General features: G+C 42.1%; 1 protein-coding gene across 4 annotated transcripts in view; it reads right to left on the reverse strand.

Moving 5' to 3' along the window:
* Window positions 1–1,163: 1,163 nt before the first annotated feature.
* The window catches only part of ADAMTS10 (ADAM metallopeptidase with thrombospondin type 1 motif 10), a 240,291-nt gene continuing 219,618 nt past the window's right edge, over window positions 1,164–21,836 (reverse strand). For all 4 annotated transcript variants that reach the window (XM_069741673.1, XM_069741682.1, XM_069741657.1 and 1 more), the window contains 4 exons: window positions 17,172–17,376; window positions 5,076–5,252; window positions 4,828–4,984; window positions 1,164–3,346 (listed from right to left, as the gene is read on the reverse strand). In XM_069741673.1, the coding sequence (XP_069597774.1) occupies window positions 3,237–3,346; window positions 4,828–4,984; window positions 5,076–5,252; window positions 17,172–17,376 (649 nt within the window). In that variant the 3' untranslated portion in view covers window positions 1,164–3,236. The remainder of the gene's footprint in view (window positions 3,347–4,827; window positions 4,985–5,075; window positions 5,253–17,171; window positions 17,377–21,836) is intronic.

Raw genomic sequence — 21,836 nt, forward strand, 5'->3', positions numbered from 1 at the left:
TATAAGAAGATAGCAAAGCGTTTTTAGGTTGCCCTTTCTTCAGTTTGAAATGTTATTTAAGACATGGCAGTTAACAGGAACAGTGGAGGTCAACATAAGGTCTGAAAGACCAAGCAAAATTTCATTGAGATCTGCTCATAGGATTGCTAGAGAGGAAAATCATAACACCCACTTGACTGCAAAAGACCTTCAGAAAGATTTAGCAGACTCTGGAGTTGTGGTACATTGTTTTACTGTTCAGCGACACCTACACAAATCTGGCATTCACGGAAGAGTCAGCAGAAGAAAACCTCTCCTGCGTCCTCACCATAAAATTCAGCATTAGAAGTATATAAAAGAACATTTAAACCAGCCTGATGCATTTTGGAAACAAGTCCTGTGCACCAATCAGGTTAAAATAGTACTCTTTGGCCACAATGATCAAAGGTATGTGTGGAGAAAAAAAGGGCACAGAATTTCAGGACAATACCGTCTTGCCAACCATTAAGCATGCTGGTGGATCAATCATGCATTGGTGTTGAGTTGAAGTCAATAGGGTGGAAAACATTTCACGGGTAGAGGGAAGAATGGATTCAATTAAATTTCAACAAATAAAACATAACACCATCTGTAAAAAAGTTGACGTTGAAAGAGGATGGCTTCTACATATGGATAAAGATCCTAAACATATGTCAAAATCCACAGTAGACAACCTCAAAAGGTGCAAACTGAAGGTTTTATAATGGTCCTCACTGTCCCCTGATCTGAACATCATTGAAAATCTGTGGCTAGATGTCAACATAGCAGTGCATGCAAGACGACCCAGGAATCTCAAAGAATTGGAAGAATTTTCCAAGAAAAAATGGATGGAAATCCTTCAAACAAGAATTGAAAGAGGCTTGTCTGGCTACAAAAAGCATTTACAAGCTGTGATACTTTTAAAAGGGGGCGCTACTAAGTACTAACCATGCAGGGTGTCTAAACTTTTGCACAGGCCTATTTTCCTTTTTGCAATTTTTAAAATGTTTAATATGAAGATATATATATATTTTTTTTTTTACAAAGAAAATGTGTCATCTTGAACTTTAACCCTTTTAGAGATCATTTCATCTTCAACTTGCTAAACTGTTCACAACAACAGTAATTTTTACCAGGGGTGCTCAAACTTTTACATGCCACTGTATATTTACCTATCATCTATTTCATCTATCTATCTGTTAAGTACTGTGCAACAGTTAGTAGGAATGTAGTAAAAGTTTTTTTTTATCCATTAACAAATTGCAAAGTGAATGAAGAAAAGAAAAATCAATATTTGGTGTGACCACACTTTGCCTTCAAGACGCCATTAGTTCTTCTAGTTACACTTGCAAAGCCAGGAATTTTGTAGGGATATAATCAGGTGTATGATAAACCAATTATACCAAACAGATGATAGTGATCATCATTTTCATACATGGTAATTAACTGAAACAGAAACCGCTTTGTAGGAGGCTTAAACCTTGATTTTGATGATTTGTACCTAAGTGTATTCCGCATGGCAGAACGTTCCTCAGGCAACCATTTAATAACCTCAATAACAGCATGTGCAGGTGTGTAAGTGCCTATATTTCTGCACGTGGTGCTCATATACAATACTGAGTAAATCAAGATATTTCGAATCTGAAAATTTTGTTTCCATTTTTCTACCATTTGCATATCATTACCATGTTTATTGATCCCGTGATTTTCAAAACTCCACGATTTTTCTGTCTTGGTGTTGCAATTTAAATGGTTAGGGGTTTATTTGACTATAATAGAAGGCACTTTGCTCTCCATAATTCTGTAGAGTGGTAGTATCTGCTTCTAAAAGTGCTGAAATGCAAGAAATCTTCACCATTCCTCGATTCTGATATTTATTCATCATGCAATAACCATCAGGGAAGCATCTGATTGTCTCCAATATTATTCTGCAGCGGGAGAGCGACCCCAAACATACAACCAATGTCATTTGGAAAAGCTATTATTAGCGTAAAAAAGAACAAGGAGCCTTGGAAATGATGATTTGGTCCCCACTGAGCTCTGTTCTCAACATTATCAGGTCTGTCTGCGATTACCTGTAGACACAGATGGATTTGAACAAGCTTACATCCACAGAAGATCTGTGGTTGGTTCTCCAAGATGTTTGGAGAAAACCTTCCCATCAAATTTCTTCAAAAACTGTGTGTAAGTTTATCTAGAAGAATTGATGCTGCTTTGAAGGCAAAAGGTGGTCAAGCTAAATGTTGATGTGATTTAGATTTCTCTTTTGTTCATTCACTTTTTATTTTGTTGATTGATAAAAATTAACTCTTAACACTTCTATTATTTCAAGCATTCTTACTTTGCAGCATTTTTACCACACCTCCATAAAATTTTTGCATAATACTGTGACTCTATCTACTGTAAAAATAAAAATTCAAAGGTGAACATAAACGCTTACTATATGCCGGTTTAGCATTTATCTGGAGAAAGAATAAGAGCATGCTTGAGGGTCAATCCCTGCATTTTAACCAAACAATTTTATCTTTGGATCTCTCTGCTAAATAGACAAAAAAACAACATCAAAATAATTGGATTATTAATTTAGTTTTTAGCACCAACAATATTATACTGTGGATATGTTTAGTTGCACTTAGATTGAAATAGCACCGAAAAAAACCCCCTCCAAGTATTTTCGAAGAATTCATTTAACATTGCTAAAATGTCCAGCGGTAATGCTGCATCTCTTCATGATACCAGAAATGTTTTCTTTGTTTCTACGAACGAAAATCTGCAGCCTTCTTGTTCTCCATGACCTAACACATAAACAAAAAAATGGCTTCAAGAAAAAAATAGATATTATATCACTGTGGTTAAAATACAATATTCGGCAATTAATCTGTTTTACTTTATCTACAGCCATGGATGATAGTCATAATTTGTCAATATAAATATCCCTAAATAGTTAGGTCATAAAAGTGATGTGTATGCGGGACTAAATACAGCAGCATGTCAATGCCACAAGTGAAATGTGAGAAATATAAATAGTTAATTGCACAAATGGTACAAAACTGACAAATGCCAGTCTTAACATGAGATGAGCAGATAAAAAAAACAGAATAAGTAGTAAAAAAATAAGAAATATTAAGGGACACTTCAAAAAAAATTGCAGAGGACAAGAGATGCTAAGAAAGGAAAAATATTCAGTTGGCAAAAAAAAACTCCAAAGCTATAAAGGGACTGAGTTCTCCTGATTACTATCAGTGGCCTTGACAGGTTCGGCAACACATCTGCCTGAAGTATGGTCGGCTACAGAATTTAAACTTGAGCACCAGGGGGCAGTACGCCACTTTGTTGACGTCTTTACATTCTGCGGAAAGAAAAGAGAAAGAACGTTAGAGACAGGAAACAACTGGAGATGCTTGGTGGAAGAAGGAAAATAGATATCGGAAGTAGAGGGTGCAAGTTTAAAGCTGTGGGAGGAATAAAAGGCAGAGGTACATACAGTGGGGAAGACAAGTATTTGATACCCTGTTGATTTTGCAAGTTTCCCCCCCCCTACAAAGAATGAAGAGTTTTGTAATTTTTATCAAAGGTACACTTCAACTGTGAAAGACAGAATCTTTAAAAAAAAAATCAAGAAAATCACATCGTATGATTTTTACATAATTAATTTGCATTTGTTTTGCATAAAATAAGTATTTGATACAATAGATAAATGTAACTTAATATGTGGTACAGAAACCTTTGTTTGAAATTACAGAGGTCAGACGTTTCCTGTTGTTCTTGACCAAGTTTGCACACACTGCAGATGGGATTTTGGTCCACTCCTCTGTACAGACCTTCTCCAGATCTTGTGACAGTCACTAAGCAACATTAAGTTTCAGCTCCATCCAAAGATTTTTTATTGGGTTCAGGTCTGGAGACTGGCTAGGCCACTTCAGGACCTTGAAATGCTTCTTACGGAGACACTCCTTAGTTGCTCTGGCTGTGTTTCGAGTCATTGTCATGCTGGAAGACCCAGCCATGACCCATCTTCAATGCACTTTCTGAGGAAAGGAGGTCGTTGGACAAAATCTCACGATACATGACCCCATCCATCCTCCCTTCAATACAATGCAGTCATCCTGTCCCTTTTGCAGAAAAGCATCCCCAAATTATGATATTTACCCCACTATGCTTTATGGTGGGGACGGTGTTCTTGGAGTTGTACTCATCCTACTTCTTCCTCCAAACACGGCAAGTGCAGTTGATACCAAAAAGTTCTATTTTGGTTTCATCTGACCACATGACCGTCTACCATGCCTCCTCTGGATCATCCAGATGGTCATTGGCAAACTTCAAACTGGCCTCGATATCCCTTCAGGATTTTATTCCATTATGGCGTAGTGTTACTAGTGGTAAAGTTTGATGCTGTGGTCCCATTAGGCAGGGTGTTTATATTGTGTTCATATTTATATATGGTGACACAACTGCTGGTGGTTCTGGGGGACATGGGCGACATGACAGGCTCCCTTTAAAAAAAAACAGGTCTGTGAGCCAGAATTCTTGCTGGTTGATATGTGATCAAATACTTATTTCACGCAATAAAATGCATTTCAATTATTTAAAACTTATACAAAGTGATATTCTGGTTTTTATTTTTAGATTATGTCCCTCACAGTTGAAGTGTACCTTCGATAAAAATTACAGAATTCTCCTTTCTTTGTAGGAGGGTAAACTTGCAAAATCAGCAATCAAATAAGTATTTTCCCCACTGTAAATGGAGGGGACAGTGAGGAAGAGAACCGGCAACAAAATGTGAGATATTATTAGAACAAATCCCATTTTTAGAAAAACGAAGAAACTAACCATCTGGACTGTCAGAAGGTCCAGCCTCACATTTATTTTCACACTGCTGCATAGCAGGGGGGCGAACAGACTCGATGCATTCCACGGAGGGCTGTCCTGTGTGGCTCACACACTGTACTGAACGCCTCTGCTGTCCAAGTCCACATTGTGCAGAACACTGGGAGAAAATGGATTAAATACATCACAAACTGTACTTTCTGTCTTAGAAAAATTGTATTTTCAGGATGTTTTGATTATTTTATCCATACCTCATCCCATTCACCTGTCACCCAGCGCGGTGGAGGACAGCGTTGTATTGTACACCTCATACTAGCTGACGGCTTCTCCTGAGCTTGGCATTGGGAGGGTGGCAGTGTGTTCTCATTTTCTCCTGACTTACAAAGGACAACTCTATGCCTATGCCCAGGGCCGCAGCTGGGCGTACACTGCAGGAAGAAGGAGTATTTATCAGATAACTGTCTAGTTGCTCTTCTTAGCCTAATGTACAGTAGACATTCAACTCAGTGCAATAATAATACATCTTTGCTAAGTTTATTGTCCTCTTTGCTGCCAAAGACCTAGGCTTCACATCATAGTATTCTGGTATCAGGGGCACATAATCTTTTTTGGTACAAGGGCCACATTGCCAACCACATGGGCCACCATACAACATTAGACATCAAAACATAAATTAATATCTAATAGGTGCTGATTCCAGTTTTAGGACTCCCCCCTGTTAGAAGTATAAAGGTCCACTTTTCTCCCAATGAAAATCTAGAGAAAAGGAGGCAATGAATTCAACTTTCTCCTTTGCAAATTATGCAAGATGCTGACACAGTCGAGGGTTTCCCTTCTCCCATAATCTACAATGATTGTTGCAGCACTCATACATGGCCATTTCTTTACACAGTGCCCCAGTAATAGTTACCACCTCTTACTGTGCTACCTGACAATAATCTACCCCCTAACCTGCAAAATACATATGAGCAGCCAAGAGACATTGTCAAACATAACTCGGACCAGCTTGTGGAGGACCGGATGAGCCGAGATTAAATTAAATATGTATTTGTTGTGTTGCAGCTTTATTGTACAATTAACATTATGAAAATAAAATTAGAAAATAATCATACTCTAAAGATCAGTTCACACAATGTATTCATATTGATTTTTTTTCCTAGGAAATTGTGTCAGAAAACATAACATAAATGCAATGTGTGAACACACCTCATTTTCACAGAGTATTATTAAATCAGTTATCAATATTTTGCACAGTGTGTTCTAAAATCCAAATCTATCAACAAAGCATACTGCCATTGATAGGGACTACTACATGTATACTATTCTGGGCTTAAATCTAAGATGTAGAGGTTTTCCCTTGATAATGTTTGTTCCAAACTTAACTGAAGCCTGAATAATGATTGTCTTGATGTAAGGGGTTGTAAATTCCTTCATCTATCGCTAACCCCTTACGTTACGTCTCAATTGTATTTATTGCTGCTGTATGTATATACATTGTTTATCCATTCAATATATGTGTAATGTCATTGTACTGGTAGGGTGAGTGTAGTACCTAAAGTTAGCCACAAGATGGGGTACATTATAGGTGTAGTTATAGCATTGTAAATAGTTAAATAGGAGGGGCATGGTGGATAAGGCAGGAAGGACTTCCTTATAGATCTCAGATGGGACCTCAAAAAACCAAATCACAATAATGCGGAATCCCAGAGAAGCATATACACCAACTTAGAAAAACAGAGATCCCTAAAAAATAACTTTTATTAATATGATTAAAAAGACTATATTTATCCACAATACATATAAAACAGTATTAAATGTACCTAATAGACCCTAGACCGAGCTACAATGCACCCTGCCTGACAGTGGAGGATGGCACCCTACTTTAATGCGGTAGGCGCCCCCACTCCTCAGCGGCTAGCCCTTACAAGCCCTATAAGGACCTATAATCAAAGAAAGACTAATGAGCCCTGCTGAAATCTATGCTAATACCCTGCCTACCAGTGGAGGTTGGCACCCTAATTTTCTGCGGTAGGCGCCCCCACTCAGGGACGGCTAACCCTAGGGTCCCTAAAAATCCCTAAAATTCGGGATAGACAAAGTGATATGTCCCACAAACACCACTGATACCCGTAGAAGAGAAAAAACAAAAATAGAAAAAATAACCAACGCAAAAAAAATATAATAAATGTCAAAAAAATATATATTTTATACTAGCACCTTACAATACCAGTGTGGAAAGATGCTACGATGGAAAAAACATATACTCCAGGTACTGTACAGTAAAGATACCTTAACCCAAATACGGGTATACTGGATGCAATAATATGTCCACACAAGAATACCCAGCACTTAGATGAAGTCCATTCTTATTACACTACAAAAGTGCAAATGCTTGATGTAAAATAACCAATAGTGCATGTCCATAGAATATGGCACAATAACAATGACAAGAAATGGACAAAAACGAGGAAAACACCTCTAGAAGGCACACAGTCAGAACCACAACCACCACTCGGTAATAATATAGCGAGAGCTCCTCAGGGTAATTATAATGAGGGTAAAAGGACTCAATCGTCCTATAAATAGACAGTCAGATTCATGTTATAACCAATGTACTCATCTATTTGCTGAAATCTCATGGTGTGGATCCGGCTGTTGCCAAAAAATACAGGGCGGTTATGTGTAGATGAACATCACCAGCGTCTGTCAGATGATTCCCCAGCAATGCCCAACGCGTTTCCCCCCCATCGGGAATGGCGGGGGTTCATCAGGGGTAATGCAGTCACACATACAATGACAATGCTGTTGTGGTATGAGCCACTCACCAGGTACGCCTTTATATACACCCGAGTGTCACATCATGGAGAAGCCGGCAGCGTTACACACGTGGAGTGTGCCGGAAATGACGCCGCTAAGGAGCCCAGAATGCACAGCGCCGCATCTTGCAAATCACAGAGAAAATAGTATAGAAGAGCGGCTGAAGATAGACTACACCAAAATGGCCGATATTACTGCGCAGACGCACTGCCAACAAAAGCGCTCTGTAGGAGAAAGTTAGCAGAGCTAAGCCCCCTGACGCTGGCCGGAGTAGCAGCGCATGCGCACAGCCACACAAGTACAGCAGGAGCTAGATGTAAATGAAAGCAGGATTCAATACCATGTAATGTCATAACACTGGCCAGAGTAGTAACGCAGGCGCAATAAAGACATAGTGCCGGAACAAAGTGCTATTAAAGGCAGACTAGCGGTGAAGATGAATATCCCCACACGCACAGCAAGGTATATTATGATAAGACCTCCTCTGGACACAATACCATGATCTAACACCTAATCAATGGTAAGTGGCTTTTTTGGACAAAAAAAAAAAAGAAAGAATAAATAGAGTCAAAAAATCACACAGTATAGAAAAGGTCGAACCATACGACCATACCATTAAATAGAGTGTATAAATATACATGGCCATGAATACAAATGCAGAGACACACCACATAAGACTAAATGAAACTAGCAAAGGACAACTGCTCATTAAGGCCCAGAGGACTCACAGATCTAAGTAAATATATCCACCTGGACTCACGTTGTAAAATTTTCCTATCAAAATCCCCAAGTCTAACCGTGGGAGTAATCACTTCTATGACCTTAAACGATAAACATCCAATGTCACCCCCATGTTCAGTATTGACGTGTCTCGCCAATGGTGTATCCCTATTGTGTCTGATATCACCGAGGTGTTCGCTCATACGAACCCGTAGTTCCCGTTTAGTTTTTCCAACATAATCTCTGGGACAGGAACACGTACAGAGATACACCAGGCCCACAGTTCTACAATTGGCAAACTGTCTGATGGAAAAAATCCTACCAGTGGCCGAGCTTCTGAAGGTTTTAGACACGTCAATATATTTACAAAACGAGCAATGCCCGCATTTGAAAGTGCCCGTAGATCTATTGGCAAGCCACGTACTCTGTTTCTTTGGGGGAATGAAGTGACTATGAACAATGCTGTCTTTAATAGATCTCCCCCTCCTATATGTGATTGATGGATGAGGAGATACAAATTTACCAATTACAGGGTCTGATTTGAGTATCTGCCAGTGTCGTTTGAAGATCTCATAGACCTTACTAGATTGGTCATCGAAGGTCCCTATTAACCGTGTAATAGTTGATTCCTCAATTTTAGTTTTCGGTACCAACAATGATGTTCTATTGGATCTACGTGCTATATGATAAGCAGAATCAACCCCTTACCCTGAAGCGGTCCTTGAGTTCCAATGACTTATTCTCAAAATCATTCAGGGAGGAACAGTTCCTACGAAGTCGCAGGAACTGTCCCTTAGGGATACCCCTCTTTTGCGGAAAGGGGTGGTGGCTCTCCCATCTCAACAAGCTATTAGTAGCTGTTGGTTTTCGAAGAATGGTTGTACTAAGGGAGCCATCCACTTGTCTACAAATATTGACATCAAGGAAATTAATGCTCTGCCCCCCAATCTCAAAGGTAAATAATAAACCTTCAATAGTGGTGTTGAGATATGCTACAAAATTAGTAAAAGAGCAGGCGTCCCCCTTCCAGAGGACCAGGATGTCGTCGATGAAGCGGCCCCAGAAAATAATTCTGGGGCTCCACATCTCATCCTCATCCTTGAAAATCAAAGTATCCTCCCACCAGCCCAGGAGCAAATTAGCATAAGTGGGGGCACAAGGGCTCCCCATCGCTGTGCCCCTGAGCTGGTGGTAGTACTTTCCGCCAAAAAGAAAGTAATTCCGCTGCAAAACAAAATCGAGGAGTTCCAGTAGGAATATGTTATGGCGTCCACAATGGACCCCTCTATTGCTGATGTAATGTCCAATAGCCCTAAGCCCATCCTTGTGTCGGATGCTGCTGTATAACGCCTCCACATCTATGGAGGCGATAATAGTATCGGACTCAACCACAACCCCCTCCAATTTTGTCAGCAGATCACTTGTGTCCCTTATATAGGAGGGGAGGGCCGTGACAAAAGGTCTTAAAAGTCTATCCAGATAGATGCTCGAGTTTTGAGACAGAGCATCTATCCCCTACACTATAGGACGCCCCTTAAGGGGATTAAACCCCTTATGGATCTTGGGTAAGGCGTAGAAAGTTGACACCATAGGGAACTTTGGTAAAAGAAAACTAAATTCACTTTTAGATATAAGTTTAGAATCAAAGGCCCGTGTCAATATCCTCGACAACTCAGCAGTGTACTCAACCGTAGGGCACCCCTCAGTACCTCATAAGATGATTCATCAGACAAGATAGAGATACACAACCGAGTATAATTCTCGTGATCCATGACAACGATATTGCCGCCTTTATCGGAAGGCTTGATGACTAAGGAGGTGTTATTCCTAAGATCATTCAAAGATTTTCTCTCAGAATTCGTCAAATTCGGATGAGTCGAGTCAAAACTCGGAATGATACTATTGATCTCATCCGTTACCAATTTCTGGAACACATCAATGCTGCCAAACTCACTAGACGGTGGCATCCTATTGCTGATTGGTTTGAGATCCGAGAAAGGACCCTCACCCGCGACCCGGTTACCTTCCTCACTGAGCTCAGTAAGGATTTCAAGATCACTTAGGTCCTCAATTGAGACACCCAATTGTTGACATTTCTGTACATCATTTTTATGAAAAAAATTTCTCTACCTGAGCTTTCTAGTGAAGAGGTTTAGGTCTTTGATCCAAAGGAATGGATCAAAACGCATAGTTGGAACGAAAGTCAGACCCTTTTTCAGCACTTGTTTCTCAGATATAGTGAGTAAATGAGACGAAAGATTAATGATCTGATTATTGTCCTCTTCAAATCGAGTCACTTTTTTTGGTAGCTGATGGGATTTCGATTCCGCAGATGGTAAATACTCCCCCCCCCCGATCCTCTAAAAAAGAGGAAGATGAGGAGGTAGAGGGTTGATAACCCCTGTCCGATCCATAATTTTGCCATCTCCGTCCACCCCTACGACTATGATTTTTTGGTCTAGAGAATTGTCTGGACACTGCCCCCCTAGATGCTGAGTCTATGTCCGAAGAGTCAATATCCGAGGAGGAAATATCCGTCCCTGTTACTGTAGTGACCTGTAAGGAGGGATATGCTCTCTTTTCCTTAAATTCCGAGCAATCCTTTACGAAAAGTTTATGTTTCCTCTCCTTAATTTCTAGATGGAATTTTTCTACATAGTTTTTAAGGGTTTCCTCCTTATTGGTAAATTCATGGTCACTCTTAAATTTAAGGATATTGTCCACAAGTTCTTTTAATTTAACTGAAGAGTTTTCAAGTGTCTTCTTCTCCTCCTCTAGGAGAATATGCATAAACCTCAATGACGAGGCCACTGACTCTTCCTCTCACTTAGATAATAATGTGGGAGACACACACCTGGGGGCTGGAAGTAAATGTATTCTAAGACCACGTGGTACAATTTTATGTTTAATATAATTGTCCAGGGACTGAACCTCCCACCAAGACTTGATGTTATTCTTGTATGCTGCCAACAGATCAGAAAACAGTGACCTCAAAGTAGGGGTGGATAAAGAGCCACTCTGACCCTCAATGTCAGAAAATACTTCCCTAGCATCATCCAGCCATCTCCTATTATCCAGTGGTCCTGAGAGAAAGCTGGCCATCACAAAACACAACCTCAAAAAAACAAATCACAATAATGCGGAATCCCAGAGAAGCATATACACCAACTTAGAAAAACAGAGATCCCTAAAAAATAACTTTTATTAATATGATTAAAAAGACTATATTTATCCACAATACATATAAAACAGTATTAAATGTACCTAATAGACCCTAGACCGAGCTACAATGCACCCTGCCTGACAGTGGAGGTTGGCACCCTACTTTACTGCGGTAGGCGCCCCCACTCCTCGGCGGCTAGCCCTTACAAGCCCTATAAGGACCTATAATCAAAGAAAGACTAATGAGCCCTGCTGAAATCTATGCTAATACCCTGCCTACCAGTGGAGGTTGGCACCCTAATTTTCTGCGGTAGGCGCCCCCACTCAGGGACGGCTAACCCTAGGGTCCCTAAAAATCCCTAAAATTTGGGATAGACAAAGTGATATGTCCCACAAACACCACTGATACCCGTAGAAGAGAAAAAACAAAAATAGAAAAAATAACCAACGCAAAAAAAATATAATAAATGTCAAAAAAATATATATTTTATACTAGCACCTTACAATACCAGTGTGGAAAGATGCTACGATGGAAAAAACATATACTCCAGGTACTGTACAGTAAAGATACCTTAACCCAAATACGGGTATACTGGATGCAACACCATTGATTAGGTGTTAGTGTGTCCAGCGGAGGTCTTATCATAATATACCTCGCTGTGCGTGTGGGGATATTCATCTTCACCGCTAGTCTGCCTTTAATAGCACTTTGTTCCGGCACTATGTATTTATTGCGCCTGCGTTACTACTCTGGCCAGTGTTATGACATTACATGGTATTGAATCCTGCTTTCATTTACATCTAGCTCCTGCTGTACTTGTGTGGCTGTGCGCATGCGCTGCTACTCCGGCCAGCGTCAGGGGGCTTAGCTCTGCTAACTTTCTCCTACAGAGCGCTTTTGTTGGCAGTGCGTCTGCGCAGTAATATCGGCCATTTTGGTGTAGTCTATCTTCAGCCGCTCTTCTATACTATTTTCTCTGTGATTTGCAAGTTGCGGCGCTGTGCATTCTGGGCTCCTTAGCGGCGTCATTTCCGGCACACTCCACGTGTGTAACGCTGCCGGCTTCTCCATGATGTGACACTCGGGTGTATATAAAGGCGTACCTGGTGAGTGGCTCATACCGCAACAGCATTGTCATTGTATGTGTGACTGCATTACCCCTGATGAACCCCCGCCATTCCCGATGGAGGGGAAACGCGTTGGGCATTGCTGGGGAATTATCTGACAGACGCTGGTGATATCCATCTACACATAACCGCCCTGTATTTTTTGGCAACAGCCGGATCCACACCATGAGATTTCAGCAAATAGATGAGTACATTGGTTATAACATGAATCTGACTGTCTATTTATAGGACGATTGAGTCCTTTTACCCTCATTATAATTACCCTGAGGAGCTCTCGCTATATTATTACCGAGTGGTGGTTGTGGTTCTGACTGTGTGCCTTCTAGAGGTGTTTTCCTCGTTTTTGTCCATTTCTTGTCATTGTTATTGTGCCATATTCTATGGACATGCACTATTGGTTATTTTACATCAAGCATTTGCACTTTTGTAGTGTAATAAGAATGGACTTCATCTAAGTGCTGGGTATTCTTGTGTGGACATATTATTGCATCCAGTATACCCGTATTTGGGTTAAGGTATCTTTACTGTACAGTACCTGGAGTATATGTTTTTTCCATCGTCGCATCTTTCCACACTGGTATTGTAAGGTGCTAGTATAAAATATATATTTTTTTGACATTTATTATATTTTTTTTGCGTTGGTTATTTTTTCTATTTTTGTTTTTTCTCTTCTACGGGTATCAGTGGTGTTTGTGGGACATATCACTTTGTCTATCCCGAATTTTAGGGATTTTTAGGGACCCTAGGGTTAGCCGTCCCTGAGTGGGGGCGCCTACCGCAGAAAATTAGGGTGCCAACCTCCACTGGTAGGCAGGGTATTAGCATAGATTTCAGCAGGGCTCATTAGTCTTTCTTTGATTATAGGTCCTTATAGGGCTTGTAAGGGCTAGCCGCTGAGGAGTGGGGGCGCCTACCGCATTAAAGTAGGGTGCCAACCTCCACTGTCAGGCAGGGTGCATTGTAGCTCGGTCTAGGGTCTATTAGGTACATTTAATACTGTTTTATATGTATTGTGGATAAATATAGTCTTTTTAATCATATTAATAAAAGTTATTTTTTAGGGATCTCTGTTTTTCTAAGTTGGTGTATATAGATCTCAAATGGGCCAGGGCACCCGTGCAGCTCACATACTCGGGACAAACTGGGCAACAACTATTGGGGTCCAATTTCTTCTGTTACCCTTGTGAAAATAAAAAATAAAAAATTTAAGGAAAGAAAAATGATTTTTTATTTTCACAGCCCCTGCGTTGCAAATTTCTGTGAAGCACTTGGGGGTTCAAAGTGCTCACCACATATCTAGATAAGTTCCTTGGGGGGTCTAGTTTCCAAAATGGGGTCACTTGTGGGGGGTTTCTACTGTTTAGGCACATCAGGGGCTCTGCAAATGCAATGTGCCGCCCGCAGACCATACCATCAAAGTCTGCATTCCAAAACGCCATTACATCCCTTCCGAGCCCTGACGTGCGCCCAAACAGTAGTTTACCCCCATATATGGGGTACCAGCATACTCAGGACAAACTGGGCAACAACTATTGGGGTCCAATTTCTCCTGTTACTCTTGTGAAAATAAAAAATTGTGGGCTAAAAAATAATTTTTGAGGAAAGAAAAATTATTTTTTATTTTCACGGCTCTGCGTTATAAACTTCGGTGAAGTATTTGGGGGTTTAAAGTGGTCACCGCACATCTAGATTAGTTCCATGGGAGGTCTAGTTTCCAAAATGGGGTCACATGTGGGGGAGCTGCAATGTTTAGGCACACAGGGGCTCTCCAAACGCGACATGGTGTCCGCTAACGATTGGAGCTAATTTTTCATTCAAAAAGTCAAATGGCGCTCGTTCCCTTATGAGCCCTGCCGTGTGCCCAAACAGTGGTTAACCCCACATGTGAGGTATCAGTGTACTCAGGAGAAATAGCCCAATAAATTTTAGGATCAACTTTATTCTGTTGCCCATGTGGAAATGAACAAATTGATCCTAAAAAAAATTTTTTGTGAGAAAAAAGTACTTTTTCATTTTTACGGATCAATTTGTGAAGCACCTGGGGGTTCAAAGTGCTCACTAGGCATCTAGATGGTGTCCGCTAACGATTGGAGCTAATTTTTCATTCAAAAAGTCAAATGGCGCTCCTTCCCTTCTGAGCCTTGCCGTGTGCACAAACAGTGGTTTGTGACCACATATGAGGAATCGGTGTACTCAGGAGAAATTGCCCAACACATTTTAGGATCCATTTTATCCTGTTGCCCATGTGGAAATGAACAAATTGAGGCTAAAATAATTTTTTTGTGAAAAAAAAGTACTTTTTCATTTTCACAGATCAATTTGTGAAGCACCTGGGGGTTCAAAGTGCTCACTCTGCATCTAGGTAAGTTCCTTGGGGGGTCTAGTTTCCAAAATGGGGTCAATTGTGGGGGAGCTCCAATTTTTAGGCACACAGGGGCTCTCCAAATGCGACATGGTGTCCGCTAAAGATAAGTGCAAATTTTTCATTGAAAAAGTCAAATGGCGCTCCTTCCCTTCCAAGCCCTGTCATGCACCCAAACAGTGGTACCCCCCACAGTGTACTCAGGACACATTGTACAATAAATTTTGTGTTCCAGTTTCTCTTTTTACCCTTAGGAAAATAAAAAAATTGTTGCTAAAAGATCATTTTTGTTACTAAAAAGGTAAATGTTCATTTTTTCCTTCCATGTTGCTTCTGCTGCTGTGAAGCACCTGAAGGGTTAATAAACTTCTTGCATCTGGTTTTGAGCACCTTGAGGGGTGCAGTTTTTAGAATGGTGTCACTTTTGGGTATTTTCAGCCATATAGACCCCTCAAACTGACTTGAAATGTGAGGTGGTCCCTAAAAAAATGGTTTTGTAAATTTCATTGTAAAAATGAGAAATCGCTGGTCAAATTTTAACCCTTACAACTTCCTGTTAGGGCTAGCAGAACGCACCAAATAATAAGATAGGTAGAATAAGGTGTGTTCGCAGCCCGGGGTCCACCGTGCAGAGATGGAACCTGCTGCCAAGTAATGACGGACTATATGGCGGTACAATGTGAATACTCACGGGTTAACTTCACCCTGTGTGAAGGAAGCGAACCCTGTTAAGTCACAGGGCCGCGGTACCGCACACAAGAGCACAAGCAAGGAGTCCCCGAGCTCAGTCCTAAGACGTGGGATCTGAGTCTGTGAAGACTACTTGCGGTCGACACCGCAACTGGGGTGTCAGCATAATCAAAATAATAACAAAGGAATGCACGAGAGTGCGTGCGGTGCCGCACTGGCGGACGCCACTAACCACCCAGGCTTGGGTCAGGAAAGCGCTGTGAAAGCGCACGGCGCCGCACTGGCGGACACAGCAACTAGACTAGCTGTATTAGTGTGTAACGTGCTGTGGGATAAGCCGGGCGCTAAATAGCAAACATACACCTTCCGCGAACAGTCATCCAATAGGGAGGGTTATTTAAAGAGCGACTTTCACTCACAACACACACACGTTTACAAATGTACACTAGCGCATGGCCGTGCGTCCATGCGAGCCTTAAATAGCTGCAGCACGTACAGGACCCTTCAAAGAAGGACCAATGGAAATGCTGCAGTACCAGAGCATGTGACCCTAGATCTCCACTGAGAGATCTTGCCCTGGGCATGCTCAGTGTGCAAAGCAGAACTTAGACCTAATACCTGCAGGACCTTCAGTGAGAAGGACCAATTGAAGTCCTTCACCTCGTTCACATTGTCTTCATCCAATTTGGTCCTTTCGAGACCGACGTCCTTGCAGCAGCCATGTGATAATGCGAAATACAAGTTGCTTTGTAGCAACCATGCTAGGTAACTGGATTCCCTTCCTTCACACCTCTTTTTTTATCAGTTAAGACCCTATTGCGCTCTCTTTTTCCAGTTTTCTGTACTCCCAAGAACAAGACTAGTCACAGGCAGGGAAGGTTTGGGTGTAGGTACGGCAGGAAAGGCTGGATGAGGTGGTAGGTGCCTTAAATACCTCATGTCTCCCATCCATTGGATGGATTTTCAGAAGCGCATGCGCAATCCCCTTGAGAAGCAGGGAGCGCACGTGGGAGCATTAAGCACTCACCCAGGAGACCTGTCTCTCATGTGCAGGCCCTGGGAGGAGAGAAACGCCGAAGGAGCATGAACAGGTAAGTGAACTTGCCGGCGTCCCTGAAGTGCAGGGGGAAGGGGACATGTGCAGAGTCGCCGTAGTTGTTGTAACATATTTGTTCCTGCAGCCTCCGGTTTTCAGTTACAGAGATGGCGCTTCAGTCTTTTTTTAATAGCATTTTTGAGCAGCGGCTGTAAGTATGATCATTTTCTACCAGTAGTTGTCCTTTCAATAATGGCAAAATTGGAACTCTATTAAGCTATATATTACCCCCATATCTTCTGGTTAATAGCATTTTGGGACATGACAGGTATCCTTTAATGATTGAAATAATCAATTAAATTATAAATACTATTTGACGGCCTCCAGAAAAATGTAAACGTATTCAACATTTATACAAAGTTATTTTGGTACCTCAGACCAGTCCAGGGCGACCCACTCTGGTGGGCATTCCTTGGTGTTGCAGGGTTCCAGCATTGTGGGGCGAGGTATTGGGCAGTTGCTATCATCCAGAGACTTCTCATCTCCTGATGATACTCTTCTCTGACATATCACACTCCGGGTACGCACACCAGAATTGCAGCTTCGACTACATTCAGACCATGAACCAATTGCCCACCTAAAGGAGAAATAATTGTAATTATCAATGATAAACAATTTACGCAATGTTTAGACATATGTCTGATTACAACAAACCAACGCCACTGGGTGACTGACCAGAAGAATAAATTAAATAGCTGCTCTGGGGGAATTTCTGGACTTACGCTGAATTCATATGTTGTGCTATTAGCTCTACGTAAAGAGATATTGGCAGATTAAGGCTGGGGTCACACTTGCCAGTGCATTGCAAGAAACTCGCACGATTCTCTCACATCAATACCCGGCTCTGCCGCCGGCACTCGGGACGGGAGCATACGGCTGCATAGAAATACATGCAGCATGCTCCGGTCCCGAGTGCCGGTGGCAGTGGCAGGTATTGATGTGAGAGACTCGTGCGAGTTTCTTGCAATGCACTCTCAAGTGCTACCCCGGCCTAACTCTACATTCCTGGTTGCTACAAACATAAACCATTTGTTTAGGTGCTTTAATATGTTGTTGATTGAACAGTGATTAAGGGTAAGAAATTAGTGGTTTTGACTACTCAACAATTAGATGTCAGGTATCTGAGTCTCAACGCAGCAGACTAGATGATCTCACATTATCGCATCTGCTGCAAAAAGTCTCAGTCGGCACGCAGGACAAACTAGAGCAGCGTATCGAGAGAATGGGAATAGGTAGTTTATATTTCATATATTGTCAGTATATGTGGTTGGAAATTGTTGGGACATCATACTATGGTGGGCTGTGGGGCCATCATACAGTGCGAGAGTCTATGAGGGCCATCATACTGTGTATGGGATACACTTCAATAGGGGTTAGTGAAAAATGTTTTAAAACCGTGTAATGAAAGTTTACATGAAATTAACAATAAATATGGTTCAATATGCAGCTGGAAAGGCTTCTGCACTGTTGTGAATTGTGAATTTGTGGTATAATTTTAGGATATTTTCAAGTCATAATTACCGATTTTGCCTTGCACAAAAGCTGTCCTTGGTGCCCAAAGCCACCATAGGACAGATAAATTTTAAGCAATGAAACTGAGCTCTGAATGGTTATTGATCGCCTCCGGACACAGGGCCACGAGTTCTCGGTACCGGGCCTCTATGGTTCGGTTCTGAGGCTGTCACGGTGGCTAGACCCGGTCCGCGACCCTGCTAAGAGGCGTCTAATAAAGGTGGTGCAGTTTCTCAGGGCTTCGTGACGCCACCTGTGGTGTTCGGTCAGGGCGACCGACGCTGCTGTGGGGTCTGCTGGGGTGATGGAATGGCAGCTGGATGGTATAACTTCCCACAGGTGAAGTATGTCCCCAGGGCTTCCCAGTAAGGTGGATGGTGATGGTGTGAGGTGCAGTCAATAATGAGGACACAAGGTTGCAGTCTCTTTACCTCTTTACTGTAGACTTCAGGATCCTCAATCCAGAGTACGTTTAACAGGGCTGTCTGAGACCGGCCGGTCTGATGGGCACTTCCAGAGATTCCTTCGCAGATGGAAATCAGTGCCTACCACTAGCGCCTGTGTGTTGTAGTCCTACCCTGCTGAGCATTCGGAATAGTCCTCACAACTGCTGTTCTCGTTCGTTCGTTGTCTACAGCTCTCTCTCTCTTTAGTTCCAGATGTTGCTAGTTTCTCGTCCCCCAGTATGTTTTGGCTAGGACGCACCCGTATGACGGGAAGGCCTGGAGGTCTTCCGGGACCCTAGAGACGCCCCTCTCCCACTGTTGCCCCCTATGTCTTCTTAGGAAATTTAAGGTAGACAGCCAACCTATAATTAACTGTCCTGCGGAGTTTGAAGTAAGGCCTAAAGTCAGTTACTCCCGCAGTGTTCCGGCCACCGGCTACGCGCCTCAGTAGGATGTTGCCTCGGTCTCACGGCATGACTCCTACTGGTACTCCTTTTTGCTTGATCTCGTTTACACTGTTCCACAATATCCTTCGCTTCTTGTCTCTTTCTTAGGATACCGCCGCAAGGTAGTGCAGGCGCGGTTCTGTAACGTTCTGTTCGCTAGGCACCTGCCAGGTTCCCACGCCTGACAGGGACCCCCCTGTCTTCTCCCTGCAACACCCCCCACCATGGGATGTTGCCTGAATCCAACCCAGTCAGCTTCTGACCAACTTTCTATCCTACCCCTAGTTTTACCAGTGTGAGGAGGGGCCCAATAAATAAAGCCTTTTGCTCCCCCTAGTGGCCAGAGTGTGAAGTGTAATGTGTGCTGGTGATACCTGGTCAGGAGAATTCCTTCAGTGCCATCAGACGTACCATCACTCCCCTTAGTAGCAGAGTGTCATACTGCAACGACCAGATCTCTGGGGCGCTGCAGTTACAATAGCCAACAATGCCAGTGGAAAAAAAACTTAGTAATTTCCTTCTTTTAAAGAAGTTGACATGTATCTACTGGCTATGTAGTATCTTATAGGTCACTGGAGATCTGACCTCTAGGATGCTCATTACCCGCTGTGTGAATAGAGCGGCAAAGCACATGCTCGCCCAATGGTCCATTCATTCTCTATGGGTCTGCTATAGAAATCCAAGCTCTGTACTTTGCTTTTTCCAACAGTCCCATAGGCAATCAATGGAGCAGCAATCAAGCATACACACTGTGATTCCATATACACAGGAACAAAAGTGTTCCATTCATGCAAATGGTGGTGGTCTCGGCTGTTCTAGGAGGCTGTTCTATGGTCAGTTGATAACTTCATGTAATTGGAATATATTTTTAAAACATTGAATAAGTAATAATAGTTTAAACTGGATCTCATGTAGGAGTGGTGGGAGGCTGATGAATTGTCCCCTGACACTCCAAGGGTTAAATGCATTTGATGTTCATGTATGTGATAAAGGTATGATACCCACTGGGGCTGGAGTTAGCTGAGGCAGGGATAACTGTAGTGGCATGCCCAGTTTGGGAGGGGGAACTGAGAGTTGGTAACAGGTCCAGGGAGTGGCAGGGCCAGTCAGTGAGTGGACAGCAGTGAGTAGAGTAGCAGGCCTAGGACAAGAGGCTGCTAGGGACAACATGGGCCTAATAACTGGGCAGTGTATTGCCGAAAATACCCATCCATGTGATTCCATCTAAATGGCCTGAGGCAACCTCAAGATTGATGTCGGAAACGTGGAGCAAACTCAGCTTGTGAAGCTACAGGGAAAGATGGACTCACACTACATAGGGTGGAAGGTAAGAACCAAAAAAACACATGGGCTACTTGCACAGTGAACAAGTCTGTAGAAACCTGTTCACACCACCAAGAAACTTGAAGACACAAAAAGAGCACAGCGAGGTCAAAAATACTCTGTTGTAAAGAAGTCACAGTAAATGAGCAAGTGCTAGTCAAAAAATGAAAAAAAAAATAGGGTGGAAGGTATTGCAATCTGGGAGAAGACTCCCTAGGGCTAGGAAAGCCAGTGAGAGGGACATGCCACCAATACCGAGAGCCAGGGCTGAAGTTGTATCCGGTAGCTATGGGAAAGATGACAACCCATTGGGCTTTATCCTCTACATCTGCCTGTAAATACTGTATATACTACTATCCACCAAGAAAAAGTTTGGTTGTTTTTATGAACCTCATGTCTCCTGGAAAAATTGCTGCCCTGGTTCCTGAATAGGAATTCCTAGACTCAGAAGAAGAGGCCTGCAGCCCTAAAGTATGTGTGATGCACCTCACACACAGCAACAAAAGTGTGTGGGAACAGAAGCTCGTCCAAAACTACCTTGCTTGGGCATCATACACTCACACCAGTTTTAGCATGTTAAACTAGGAACATCTTGCCTTAGTGTCTGCAGAGCTGAATAAAACTTATTTTTTATTTCTCATCTCTGTTGGGAAGATAATATTAGTTGCTGACATTTAGATTCTAATTTTCCGTTCAACAAAGGGGGAAAATATTTGTCTGTAGAGGAATTTACCAATCATAAGCAGAATGCATCAGGCAGGGGTGAAAAAAGGACATGCCCCAAGAGAATGTAAGAATAGGCTTTGTCTGTATGATTCATGTAGTAACACAATACTGTGATTACAAGTGAAGAGGGGAGTAGAGAACAGCAGTGTGTCATGTAGTTCTCAGTGCTGTCAGCTGTGCTCTAATCCCCCTCCATGCACACCAAATGTACTGAGAGATGAGAGCTTCATGAAGTGTTTTTAATAACACACAGCTCTAATTGACTACCCTCCCCTGCTTGTAATGATAGTAGATGCTGTGATGAGATCAGTGAGGAGAGCAGGACTGTGTGCCATTACATGTCTCATATTCTCTTAGGGCTGGTTCTTTTTCCCCTGCGTGGTGCCTCATACTTATGATTGGTCGACGTTGTGCAGGGGAAAAGTAAATGCACTCAGATATGAATCTCTGCTAATTCTTCCTTGGTTTGGGGAAACTAGAATCTAAACTTTACAAGTTGATATTCACAGAGGAGAAAAATAATTAAAAAAAATGTATGTTTTATTCATCTCTGCAGCCACTATTCCATTATGTGAATAGTTTTT

Source organism: Ranitomeya imitator, chromosome 1, assembly GCF_032444005.1.
Source record: "Ranitomeya imitator isolate aRanImi1 chromosome 1, aRanImi1.pri, whole genome shotgun sequence".
NCBI lineage: Eukaryota > Metazoa > Chordata > Amphibia > Anura > Dendrobatidae > Ranitomeya > Ranitomeya imitator.